This window comes from Homalodisca vitripennis, unplaced genomic scaffold, assembly GCF_021130785.1.
Source record: "Homalodisca vitripennis isolate AUS2020 unplaced genomic scaffold, UT_GWSS_2.1 ScUCBcl_3996;HRSCAF=9866, whole genome shotgun sequence".
NCBI classification, from domain to species: Eukaryota; Metazoa; Arthropoda; class Insecta; order Hemiptera; family Cicadellidae; genus Homalodisca; species Homalodisca vitripennis.
The window spans coordinates 39,704-51,871 of record NW_025780106.1 but is presented as its reverse complement, the minus strand read 5'-3'; the positions used below and the strand labels follow the sequence as shown (position 1 = coordinate 51,871).

The window sequence follows — 12,168 nt, the reverse complement described above, 5'->3', positions numbered from 1 at the left end:
GGAACAAGGAGATGCAAATAATAGAGGTAGACCTAGGCTACAAACTATTTAGACTAAGAGGAAGAGCTAGACATGTTACCCAAAGTAGGCCTAGGGCTGGACCAAGGCAAAATTATAATATATATAATGTATTATATATAATATAATATAATGAATAACATGTATCTGATGAGATCCTAGTGCCTTTTCACCTAAATTCATGTAATTTTGGTTTATTACATATGTATAAAACAATAAAAATTGTGTTTTTATATTTTTATACTTTTTTTATATTTTTTAAATATTACTTAAAGTTACAAAAAAATACTATAAAATAATGTAAATATTCTTTTTAGGTTATTTACATTGATATATAAAGAAGAAAAAAATTGAAAAGTTACAGAAAAAGGGATTTAAAAATTGCATTTGTGTATTTATCAAAGAACTGTAAAACTAACAGAAATTAAATACGACCTGAGGACAGTCGAAGCAATTTTTATTGAGACCTCAAAGGGTTAAGTGTTAAAGGCAGTTGCCTGTCTAGACAAACTAGAATGGTGACAGCCAGGAGAATTCACTTCACTTCTGGCTGGCTTATACTTTTCCAGTTAAATCTACACTGGATCAGCAAAAACCGGCACTATCTTGTTTCAACTGTGACGATCCACATTTACTACTTGCTTCTTATCAGTTCTCAGTGGTTGGTCTTTCAGTGCAGACCTATTCAGTTCTGTTTTAATAATTTGATTAGTTTTTATTAACTTTATTCTCATATTTCACTAATGCTCTTGTATGAGAAGTTTATTAAAGCTTCATTTAAAAATGTACAATTCAAGTTTAGTTTAGTTCAGTGTATATATTCAATGCCAGTGTCTGTTACATTGTACTGATGAAAAATTAACAACATTCTCTGATGTAATTTCTCTATTTTTTTTAATCAAAACATTAAACTTTTTTAGCTGTACACTCACTTGAAAATCGCTTGATACACTTGAAAAATGCGAGAGAAATATCTAGTAGTAGCTTACTCACTTGGCTGTGGTCTTGAGGTGTTCCGCCACATGCTTGGGGTATGATGTTGTGTAGCAACAGTTCTGCCTGGTCCTTCATCATTTGTACCTTAGCCTTGTCGCGGGCCAGCTACCATGTTAAACCGTGGAAACTGAGCCTGTAGCTGATCTCAAACTCACGGTTGAGGAACCAAACCAACAACAGGATCAGCAGGCACATTCCAGGTAGATTCTCATGATGAAAACCGGACGGTCCGCTGCCTGTCCTGGGGGGGAGACTACTCGCGGACGTCAGGCGACTGCCATGTCACCACTTTGGTTGTCGGCTACGAGGTTTATACGAACGGCGGATTGGTGAAGTTTCTCGTTGAGAAATCTTCGGCTCCAGCAGGATATCATTGGGGAGGTTCCCCGGTGAACTCTTGCCACCGGCGGGATGAACGGGTTTCAACAAATCATTTGTGAGATCATTTAAATTCGGTAAAGGCACAGGATTGACAGGACGCATGGAGTCCACTAAAACGACGCTATTGTCATAAGCTGATTGGAAATAATTGGTGATCATAATAAGATAAATTAACCCTGCTACTGTTGCAATTGAGCTTTTCATCCAACAATTGAGCTGGGTAAAGTTACAAAAATGGATGATCCCTATGAAATACAATGAGGCGAAATAATAAATACTTTCAAAACTCTTCAGTGATTGTTTCAGGAACAGAAGAATGGTTATCATGGGAAGACTCACTAAAACACCGCCTATGAAGTGCCAAGAGAACCAGTCCGAGCACTGATCCAGGCCTGAATTAAGTTCAGGCCAAAAATACTGAGCGTAGGCACAGAATTAAGGCTAAACTCTGAACAGCACACAAGAGTAGAAAAAATGGTAGCAGTCCAGATGGCATTCCAAACAACACAAGGCACGACCCCAACATCAGCAGAAAAAACCTGTAAAGAAATAAAAACATACAATAAGATTAGAAAATCAATATTATTACTAAACCGTTACAAAATACTGGAGTATAAGTTTAAAAGCGAAACTTAAAACCTGTTTGTGAGGCTTTTTAACAGCAAAGGTCATAAAGTCTTGATTCACTTCATGAAAGCAAATACAAAATTTACTGTTTTTGATCACAAGGTAGGAGTACACTACACCAATCAATCAATCACAATTCTTTATTGCCAGAAAACAAATACAAAATTTGTATATCAATCATCATAAACACTCTATAGACTTACCAATAAAGTATGTTAATGTTTAAAATTGATTTATTTAAACAATTGTTGTACCTACTAAAAGAAACAAAATTGTCATTTAAAATTGACAATGTCAACATAAGAATTGACATGTGAAATCAATCAAATATTACGTTCCATAAACTCGCTCACGCTATAAAACTCATTTAATATTAAATAGCACTTGGGTAATTGTTTAAAATGCAACGGGTTTGTCTGGTCCTTTATATGATCAGGAACTTTGTTCAAACATTTTATACCCACTTCAGATGGTAGGCTCTCGTAAGATTTTAGTCTATGTTGGGCAACTCTGAAATTTTTCCGGCCTCTAGTATTGTAGTTATGAACCTACCCTGCGTCAGTACACACTTTAAACAGCAATATATTATTGTCTTAAATGTGTATAAGCAAGGCAGTGACAAAAACTCAAGTTCCATAAATTTATTCCTGCACGAGTCCCTAATTTTCAATTTCAGAATCGCTCTGAGCGCTCTCTTCTATAGTCTGAAGTCTCAGAAATCCTGCATTCCCACAACTGCCCCATAATGTAATACCATAGGACAGATAAGGAAATACAAACCCCATAGTAAGCCATTCTCAAGATCTGCCTTGAACAAAATTTTGACAGGTGTCTCAGAGCATAAATGCCTGATGAGACTTTTTACATACATTGTCCACATGTACATTCCATGTTAAATGTTTATCTAGGAATATACCTAGGAATTTAGTGCTATATACTTCATTGAGTTTCTTCTTTGCCCAAAATCACTGTTGACCTATGACCGTTTACAGGTTACAAAAAATATATATATAATTGGTTTTAGACTCCAGGGAGTTGCTAGTCTCCTACGGAGCGCCTCCACAGGTGGCGGATAGTGGAATGCTCGCCAGATATGGCGGGTACCGGGGAAATAAAATACCCGGGCGGACCAAAACTAGCACCAAAGGGCACGATGGTTCCACATGTTAGTGGCGGTTTCCCGAAAGCGTCTGTTTCACATGTTAGTGGCGGCTAAATAAGTATCCTCTGCGGCTAACAACCGTGGTTGTAATTTGGAGCTTCGCTCCATCTAAGGTTGATAGCCTTTGACAGTCCATCATGAAAAAGTCTTTTGGGAAAAAAATTCCACCGTCCATCCTCTCAAGGAAGGAGAAGACTACATCGGATTCGGTGTGGTAGTCGCCTAGAAGGCAAAAATGAGTCGGAACATTCAAAGTTACCAGTTTATAAAACTCAGATGCATAAAATCAAACACAAATCAATCACTTATATTGCGACACACAACATCAATTCTCTACTGAAGACAGGAAAACTCAAGAACTTCACAGATGAATTGGACCGGCAGAATATTCTACTGGCAGGGCTTCAGGAAATGAGAAACACTACAGAGGACCCATTTGAGTCTCAGGGGTATAGAATTTATAATGGGAAACCAGGACAAAGGGCCATGGTACCGTGCCCACAATTTGGTACAGGATTTATAGTGAATTTGAAGATAATAGATTCTGTAATTGATTTTAAGGCTATATCACCTAGAATTGCAACTTTAAACCTGAAGACTCCCACCAAAATATATACAATAATAAATGCCCACGCCCCCACTAATGAGAAAAACCGTTTGACAAGGACTATGCAAGAGGTGGAGGATTTCTGGGACCTCCTGGATCAAACTATAAGTCAGATTGATAAGAAACATGTAAAGATTTTAATAGGGGATTTTAATGCCCAGTTAGGACAAGAAAAGAAAATATCGAGATGTAATTGGAAAATGGGCTGCCCATAAACATACAAATAGAAAACGGACAAAGATTAATAGAAATCTGCAGAACCCATGGATTTATCTCTAAATCAACATACTTTAAGAGAAAGCCAAACAAACTTAAGACATGGAAACATCCAGACTGGATAAAGGGGGAATGGCAATTAGACCACGTATGCATGGATAAATTCTTCCACAAGGAGATCTACAATGTCAAAGTGCTGAGAGGAACTGATACAGGTTCGGGACCATTACTTAATAAAAATTAAAATCAAGTTGACTCCACTAAGAAGAAAGAGACAACAAACAGATGTGAAGAAGAAAAGAACATTTGACCCTCATCAACTAATTCAAAATGAACAATATAGAAAAGTTACAGAAGGTATAAAGTTGACTGAAAATTTGGAGGAAATAAAACAAATTCTCAAAGAAAACGCAACAAATTTGGCACCACTAAATCCAAGGAAAAAACATGCTTGGTGGAACCACGACTGTGACGAAGTGCATGAAAGAAGGCATCAGGCTTGGTTGAAATTTCAATCTCATAAAACCGAGGAAAATGCCAATAACCTCAAGAACACAAGGAAAACTATTCTCCAAAATTATTAGAAAATGTAAGAGGACAATATGAAACACAGTTAATTAACTCTATAGAGAAGAATTACTATAGAACCAACTCTAGAGACTATTACAAAGCCTTTCATACACAATTACAAAAGTACAGCCCTCCGACATTATTGTTGAAAAACAAAAATGGAAAAACTGCACATAACAATAAGGAGAATGCTGAAATAATGGCAGAAGCATTTAAGGAACTCCTGAATTGTAAGGAACCGGAGGAAATTTTGGAAATCAACACTAATACTCCAATAAAAACCAAACCTGTAAATATTAACCCCCCTACAGTAAAAGAAGTGGAAACTGTACTTAAAGAATTGAAGAACTACAAAGCAGGTGGTGAAGACCAAATGTTTGCAGAGGTGTGGAAGTATGCTGGAGTATCTAGTCATACCTCTCTTCATATGATACTACAGAAAATTTGGGTTACTGAGAAATTTCCCGATCAATGGACTATAGCTATAATTCACCCTTTGCACAAGAAAGGTGACAGATGTAATCCGGATAACTATAGAGGTATATCACTCCTCGATTGTACTTATAAGATTTTTTCAAAGATTCTCTACAACAGGATTAAGGACCAACTAGATCAAGAACTTGGAGAATACCAAGGAGGATTCAGGCCTTGGAGAAGTTGTACAGAGCAAATAATTACACTAAAGTTAATTATGGCATATTATAGAAAACAAAATAAACAACTCTCAATAACATTTGTTGATTTCAAGAAAGCCTATGATTCCATTCATAGAATATCACTATTAAAAATACTGAGACATTTTGGACTTCACCCCCAAATTAATTAAATTAATAGAACTAACATTAACTAATTACAAAGTCTAAAATAAAGTTTAGAGGAGAACTTTCAGAACCATTTCAGATAAAGACTGGCTTAAGACAAGGTGATGGATTATCACCGCTTCTTTTTAACTGTGCATTAGAGTACGTCATGAGGGAATGGGAAAGAAATAACCAAAAAAACATAAAGATTGGATATCAAAGGGACAACATTAATCTGAACTGTCTGGGGTTTGCTGATGACTTAGCTCTTTTGGCCAATGACATTCAGGAAACAAAACAGCAAATTAAATCTTTACAAGATATAGCTCAGAAAATTGGTTTAAAGATATCGTTTGAAAAAACAGAAGTTTTATTAACACAGCCTCCACTTGCAAATAAAATAAGGTTGGACAACCACAATATAAAAATTGTACAGAAATTTAAATACTTAGGAGAAGTAATCACTTATAACCTGAATGAAAAACCATCTTGGCAAAATAAAATAGACAAACTAACTAAGATTAAACATGCTACTAAGAATACGTATAATAAAAAATGTCTTTCAATAAATACAAAATTAAGACACTACAAAACAGTTGCTCTGCCACAAATTACATACGCAAGTGAAACAATATTTAAAACAACAAATACTATTGCAATAGATAAGGTTCTTAAGATGGAGAGAAGAATAGTCAGAACTTGCTTAAACAAAAACTATCAAGTAGACGGAGTTTGGAGACTAGCTTCCAATGAAACAGTCTACAAAAATATAGAACCCATTACAAGTATAATTAAAAAGAAACGAATATCATTCCTGGGGCATTTGTTAAGAACACCTGAAAATAGAATTAGCAGGAAAATAGTAGAAAAACTGTGGTATAGTAAAAGTGACATTAAATGGATCACAGAATTAAAGGAAGATATGAGAGAGTTACAAATTACAGTAGAGGATTTAAAACACAAGACAAACACATTGAAGATATTGAATGACAAAACACTCTACACTACAGCTGAAAAGAAACAAACAACGAATAGGAAGAGTGGTTTCCGGAGGAGGAAAGGAAATTACGCTCGGAAAGGATGAAGAAATATTGGGTGGATAAAAGAAGAAAGACTAGAAAATATAAAGTGACTAAAGTGGTCCAATGTAGGCCATAAAATTATAAATAAATAAAATAAAATTGGTTTTAGAATTGTTAGTATTTAGATTGTGCATATTAAAATATTGTACACAGCTATTCAGCCCTTCAAAAGTTTGGATTTCAAGATTTGACATATTATTCGATTTAAAACAAATAGTTGTGTCATCAGCATATTGTGTGATGTTTCCGGAATTGACTGATAATGCAACATTGTTCACATATAATAAGAAAAGTACAGGTCCCATTATTGATCTTAAATTTAATAAATATATTTGAAATATAAATTAATTTATATATTAATTAATTAAATAAATAAAGTATCATAAAAAATTAATAATTGTACAAAATTGTTAAATCTTTTATGTTCTCGAAAATCGGACAATATTTGATGTGATAACAAATTTAGGTCTATCGTTAACGTAGGCAAACTGAGCGACTGACCAAGATAGCAACTGCGATGTCCAAATGCGTGTTGAAACGAGCGGTAGCGAGAGTGGACGCCTCCTCCTTACAGCTGCGGTGAGCCTTGCGCCTGTACTCTCGCTCCATGTCCTTCTGTCGGAAAAACAGACTGACGCTGTGCAGTGGTGGCTTGACGAAGTAACTGCGCTGAGATAGACTATTGTCCTGCACAAGGACAATAAACTTTGTAAATGTCCGAGTTGGATATGAGCAGGAAATAATTATTAATTTAGCTTCAAACTCCAACAACTAGTAGAACACTATCAATAGACCATGAAGTCAGTGAATTGATTCTTCACACGAAAGGAGAGGTAAATGACAGTAAAAATGTTTACTGTCATGCAAACTTATTGAGGCTGCATAAAATTAGCAGACCAACTGATAACTCAACCTTCGGTTGAGGTTAGACCACTTAAAGAGTACCAATAATAAAAAGAACTAACTAGGAAACCTAAAGATTACACCAAATTAAACGAACCTCAACCAAACAAAATTCGTACACACACAATAACATTAAGGCCTAGGACCCAATAGGGCTGGAAGCGGCTTGCCTTTACTCCTTCCCCCTCCTGACCATCGCCTTCCAGTCCCATTGTTTCAGATAAAACTATGCGGTTCCGATGAAAGAGCCGACATCGACTTTCTTGTTAGTATCCCACTGTAGCCTGTGCTGGTGTGATTGTGTGATTTTCATAATTGTGACTTGTGCTTGGGACTTGCATCCTGTGCAGTGACAACACCTGGACTGGACTCCAAGCAGCTTTTGTTTCCCTTCTTTTCTTCTTTCTGTTCCTTTATTTTATTTATGTATTAATACCTCTCCCACCTGATGAAGAGGATAGATTCCAATCCTCGATACGTTGTGTTATACCTTTTGTAACATAAAACGATGGCAAATGTCCAAAATCCTGTTATCCTTTCAAACCTTCCATCATCAACAACAAAGTTTACTCTCCTACAAATTTTACAACACGTACTAAGCCTTAAAGGAACCACCATATTGAAAACCTATATTCATTCCAAATATGATAATCTTTTCTTTTGAAACATACATTTGATCATTTGTTTCACTGGTGATATTTGGAAGTATTTTGATTCCACTGTAATATAGCATGACATAGAACAGAACTGTTTTTTTAAAACATTTCCAGTACAGACTGAAATGATCAACACCTGACAGTGACAGAACGTTATTGCTTTGGCCACACACACAGCTTTATATTTCCCTTATCAGTTTCTTCATTCATCCCACTACCAGTAAAATAAGGGTGTCTGATTCTACCCACCTGGACACATCTGATCAGCTGGAGATCTGATTGTTTCCTCAGTTTCTGGAAAGAGACGCCGTAGTGATCCCCTGCAGAGGTCATCAGCAGCTTGTTTTTCACTGCTTCTAGAACAAGGTTTCAAATTAACAAGAGTGTCTTTTTTTATTAAATGACACAAGTAAAAAGTTATAATCTACACTGATTGCTTTTAAAATTTGAAACCCTTAATCTGGTGTGGATATGTTCATACCAAGCTATTGCATGCATGCAATACACTTGTTATTATATCAATCATAAGAACAGGACAATGCACTGTTTTTGTACTCATCCATAGAGCATATTTCAGTGAACAATATAATGGATTTGCCAAAATAGTGATGCTTGGCTAACAAACCCAAACTACTGTAAAGAGATATTCTTTCTCCTTAATTTATTTGTGTAGTGTTCCACAAAATAATTCACAACTTTTTCAAAATTACACATAATTCATTTTTGTTTTATCGTGTTATAAAAATACAATGTGTTAATGTGTTAAAAATAGAATATGACATAATTTTTATTTGGATGATAAGATCTATTTAATTTTTTTAATTTAAAAATTATACAAAAACATTTAATTTTTTTATGTGTTTATAAAAAATTGTAATTTTTAAATCTTAATACATTTGTATGCAACTTATTTATTGTTCCCTATGTGACTAGGGTATAACTTACCAAGTTAAAACAATTTTTTTCTAATTTTCTTTTTGTAAGTCCTTTGAAAATGTGTTTTGAGGATTACAGTAAAATCTCATTTATCCGGATCTCCAGGTTATCTGGATTGATTTTGAGAGTAGTGGGAGTCAAATTTTATTAAGAAACAAATTTTTTTTTTAATTTCCAGCATAATTTGGTTTTCTGTTAACACAAGTCAGATAACTGTTGAAAACACACATTAATCAGACAAAAACAATTCCAAGTCCTGGCATAGAACACTCCGAAGGGTTGTGCTGTGTTAAGCCATGCATCAGTATGGACATGATTATAATCGACCCGACCGAACTGTCCACTTACGATATGAGACCACCGATTCAGGTAATGGTATACATGGCACCACCTAGTAAAATCACATTGTTTTAAGCCTTTGCCAATGTAGAAATTGTATCGACAGCTTGTTCTTTAATGGTAACACAGGACAATGAAAACACATGTTCTTATAACGAGGAACCGGAATATTTAATGACTCATTCTGTGCCACGGCACAGCTTGACCAGCAGATGGTTTATTTTGAGCAACAATCAAATACTTCATCAGTGTACCAAAGTTAAACAAAAGGGACTAAATGAGCTTTTTTTATAAAACACTCAAAAACATTTTGTTTTATGTGTTTCTTTTATTAGGATTTTTGTACATCCACTTCTGGTCCCAATTAATCCGGATAGACAAGTTTATTAACCTTTCCAATCATTTTACAATTAAATTAATCTAACTTGCAAATCTACATTTTCATCTTACAATAATATTTGCACCAAAATTTACCTTCATTGTTCATAGACGACTGACTAGATGTGTAGTAACCACTGACCCTGTGGCCAAGGAGATCGTTTGGTGTTGACCCGTTGGTTGGATTAAACTGAAAAATTATTAATGTTTTTAGTCCAACAGTCTAATGTATAAACTAAACTATTCCAAAATAACAAATTTTTAAAATTCCTATATTTAAAATATTAAGTCATTTTTATTAAAATTAAATAATAAGATGTCTGCTTGGTGTTATAGATTTACATAACAAATTATATACAAATACTTGCTCAATGGAGTTTTCAACTAACAATGTAACATTCTATAGAAATTTACTTTTTGTTTCATCACTTAAAAATTTGATAATATCAGTGCTATTGGGAAAGTAAACTCACATGTTAGAGATGCATTTATATGTGTAGTTGTATAGAACGAATCTGAGACTGTCTATTATAAGTTTAATTCAGGGGCAGCTCAAGATAACAAATTAACCCGTGCAATACCTTATTTCAGCACCCACAAAACCATAACCCTTCCACTTTTTAATACCCATTATCAGATTTATTTGCTTGTACTAATAATTTTTATTTTTGTACTAAATACCCTCTTTGGTAATGATCACACATCCAAACTACCTATCAGTGTACAAAGCTTAGTTTGTATATGCAGTGGAAAATAGAGTAGACAGCAAGCGCATGCTGAGTTTCAGGACCAAACCATTAATGCATGTGTATGATGAGTGGGTAGATTACTGACTTCTTTTAATATTATGTAATGAACATTTAAGATATTTTGAAAATGTAAAACTAATATTTGTTTTCCAATATAATACATACATAGAATGTATAGAAAATAGTTAAAAATTGTAGTCTTAAGAAGTAAACAGATTAAAAATGAGGTGGTGGTTTTATTTATAAAACATTCACTTCCCAAACAGCACTCATATTACAAACATTTCTTTACTTGAAATTTATTTTATTAATTTTTGGAAGGAGAGGAACGAAATGAAAATTTCAACTGCAATTAAAACCTAAAAGATTCCTCCTATGTGATTTTTCAAGTAAGAGGATATTAAAGATGAGCATCGAGAAATATGCCTGCCTCACGAAATCAGCCATTGTGGGAAGGAACTGTTTTAGCAATTTTCAGTAAACAGATTTTAAACCAAAGTAGTTTTGGTTCAACATACTTTGACTAAAGATGGCATTCCACAGGCCAAACCATTCAAGAAATTGATTTTGTTAACAATGTTTCAACCCAGAGTGAACCAGAAAACCTATACTGTTGTCATGACACCAGTTACATTAGCCTAAGAACTGAGAACTTATATCCTCTATGTGATGGGAATAATCTCCCCTAAAAACATATTCAAGTGAGTACCGGATGTTGGATGCTACTCTTCCTGCTGTTGCTACGAATGCCAGAATCCTTCCTACTGTTCATTGAGGGACAGACACTCTTCTGGTCATCTTTAAGCATAACAGTTGGAATCTGTAATAAAAAACAATGCCAATGAGTAAAAAATTATTACTTCATACCCTTTTATACCTTTCATTGATATATAATTTTTTATGTATTTCACGCTTTTAACTCCATCATATGAATTGCGTTTTTTGCAAGTTCATGAAAAACAAGGAGGGGTTAAAAGAGGTAACCCTTAAAGCACTGAAGAAAATTTAGCCTCAGTTCTATTAGTGTAGCATTTTTTTTAAAACTCTGGTTTGGTCGAAGTAAAATTTGTTTGTCTTGGAAAAAGATATAACACACACACACAATTTTTTTTAAGTTCTACTGACATTTTTACATGTAGACGCTGTGTAATTATATGAGCATCCTAAGATAATATATCAATAAAAAAGAATAGCACTGGTTTTTCATGAATTTTTACAGAATTCAATTCGCTTCCTGATGTTATGATAAATCAATACATTTACACATTCCCAGAATATTCTTGAATTATAATTTACACAAAAAACTAAAATAAGACAATATGGATATTCCCATATGTCACGTTTACCACAATTCAAATAGCATGGATATATGCTTGGCAGCAGCTGATTTACCTAAATATAATTTAGTATATTATATACTTAAAAATGTTTGTTTTGGTTGGTGAAGTGTAGAAGTAAAATGTAAATTAGGATGTACAGTAAAAATATAAGTTCTTATTTTATAAATATATGTTTTTTATTGAAAACGGGGTTGGATTTTTGTAACTAATATGTGCTACGAGTACCTTTATAAAACTCTAACCTCTTCCTCAGGTGTAAAAAACTTAATACAAAAACATGTACTTTAAACTTACAACAGTGGCAATTAACTGCTACTCATAAATAATGTTCCTATGTGTTAATATAAAAGTATTAATCTTTTACAAACCCTTGCAACAGACAGTAGTACAGTTCAAAGAAAATTCTTG

The 12,168-nt window shown here is 34.1% G+C and overlaps 1 protein-coding gene across 1 annotated transcript in view; it reads right to left on the bottom strand.

The window, feature by feature from the left end:
- Positions 1–1,011: 1,011 nt before the first annotated feature.
- Positions 1,012–12,168, bottom strand: part of LOC124372766 (adenylate cyclase type 9-like) — a gene marked incomplete at its 3' end in the record, with an annotated part of 33,022 nt that continues 21,865 nt past the window's right edge. The window contains 5 exon segments of the mRNA XM_046831177.1: positions 1,012–1,119; positions 6,961–7,146; positions 8,268–8,374; positions 9,768–9,861; positions 11,130–11,240. Coding sequence (XP_046687133.1) covers positions 1,012–1,119; positions 6,961–7,146; positions 8,268–8,374; positions 9,768–9,861; positions 11,130–11,240 — 606 coding nt within the window.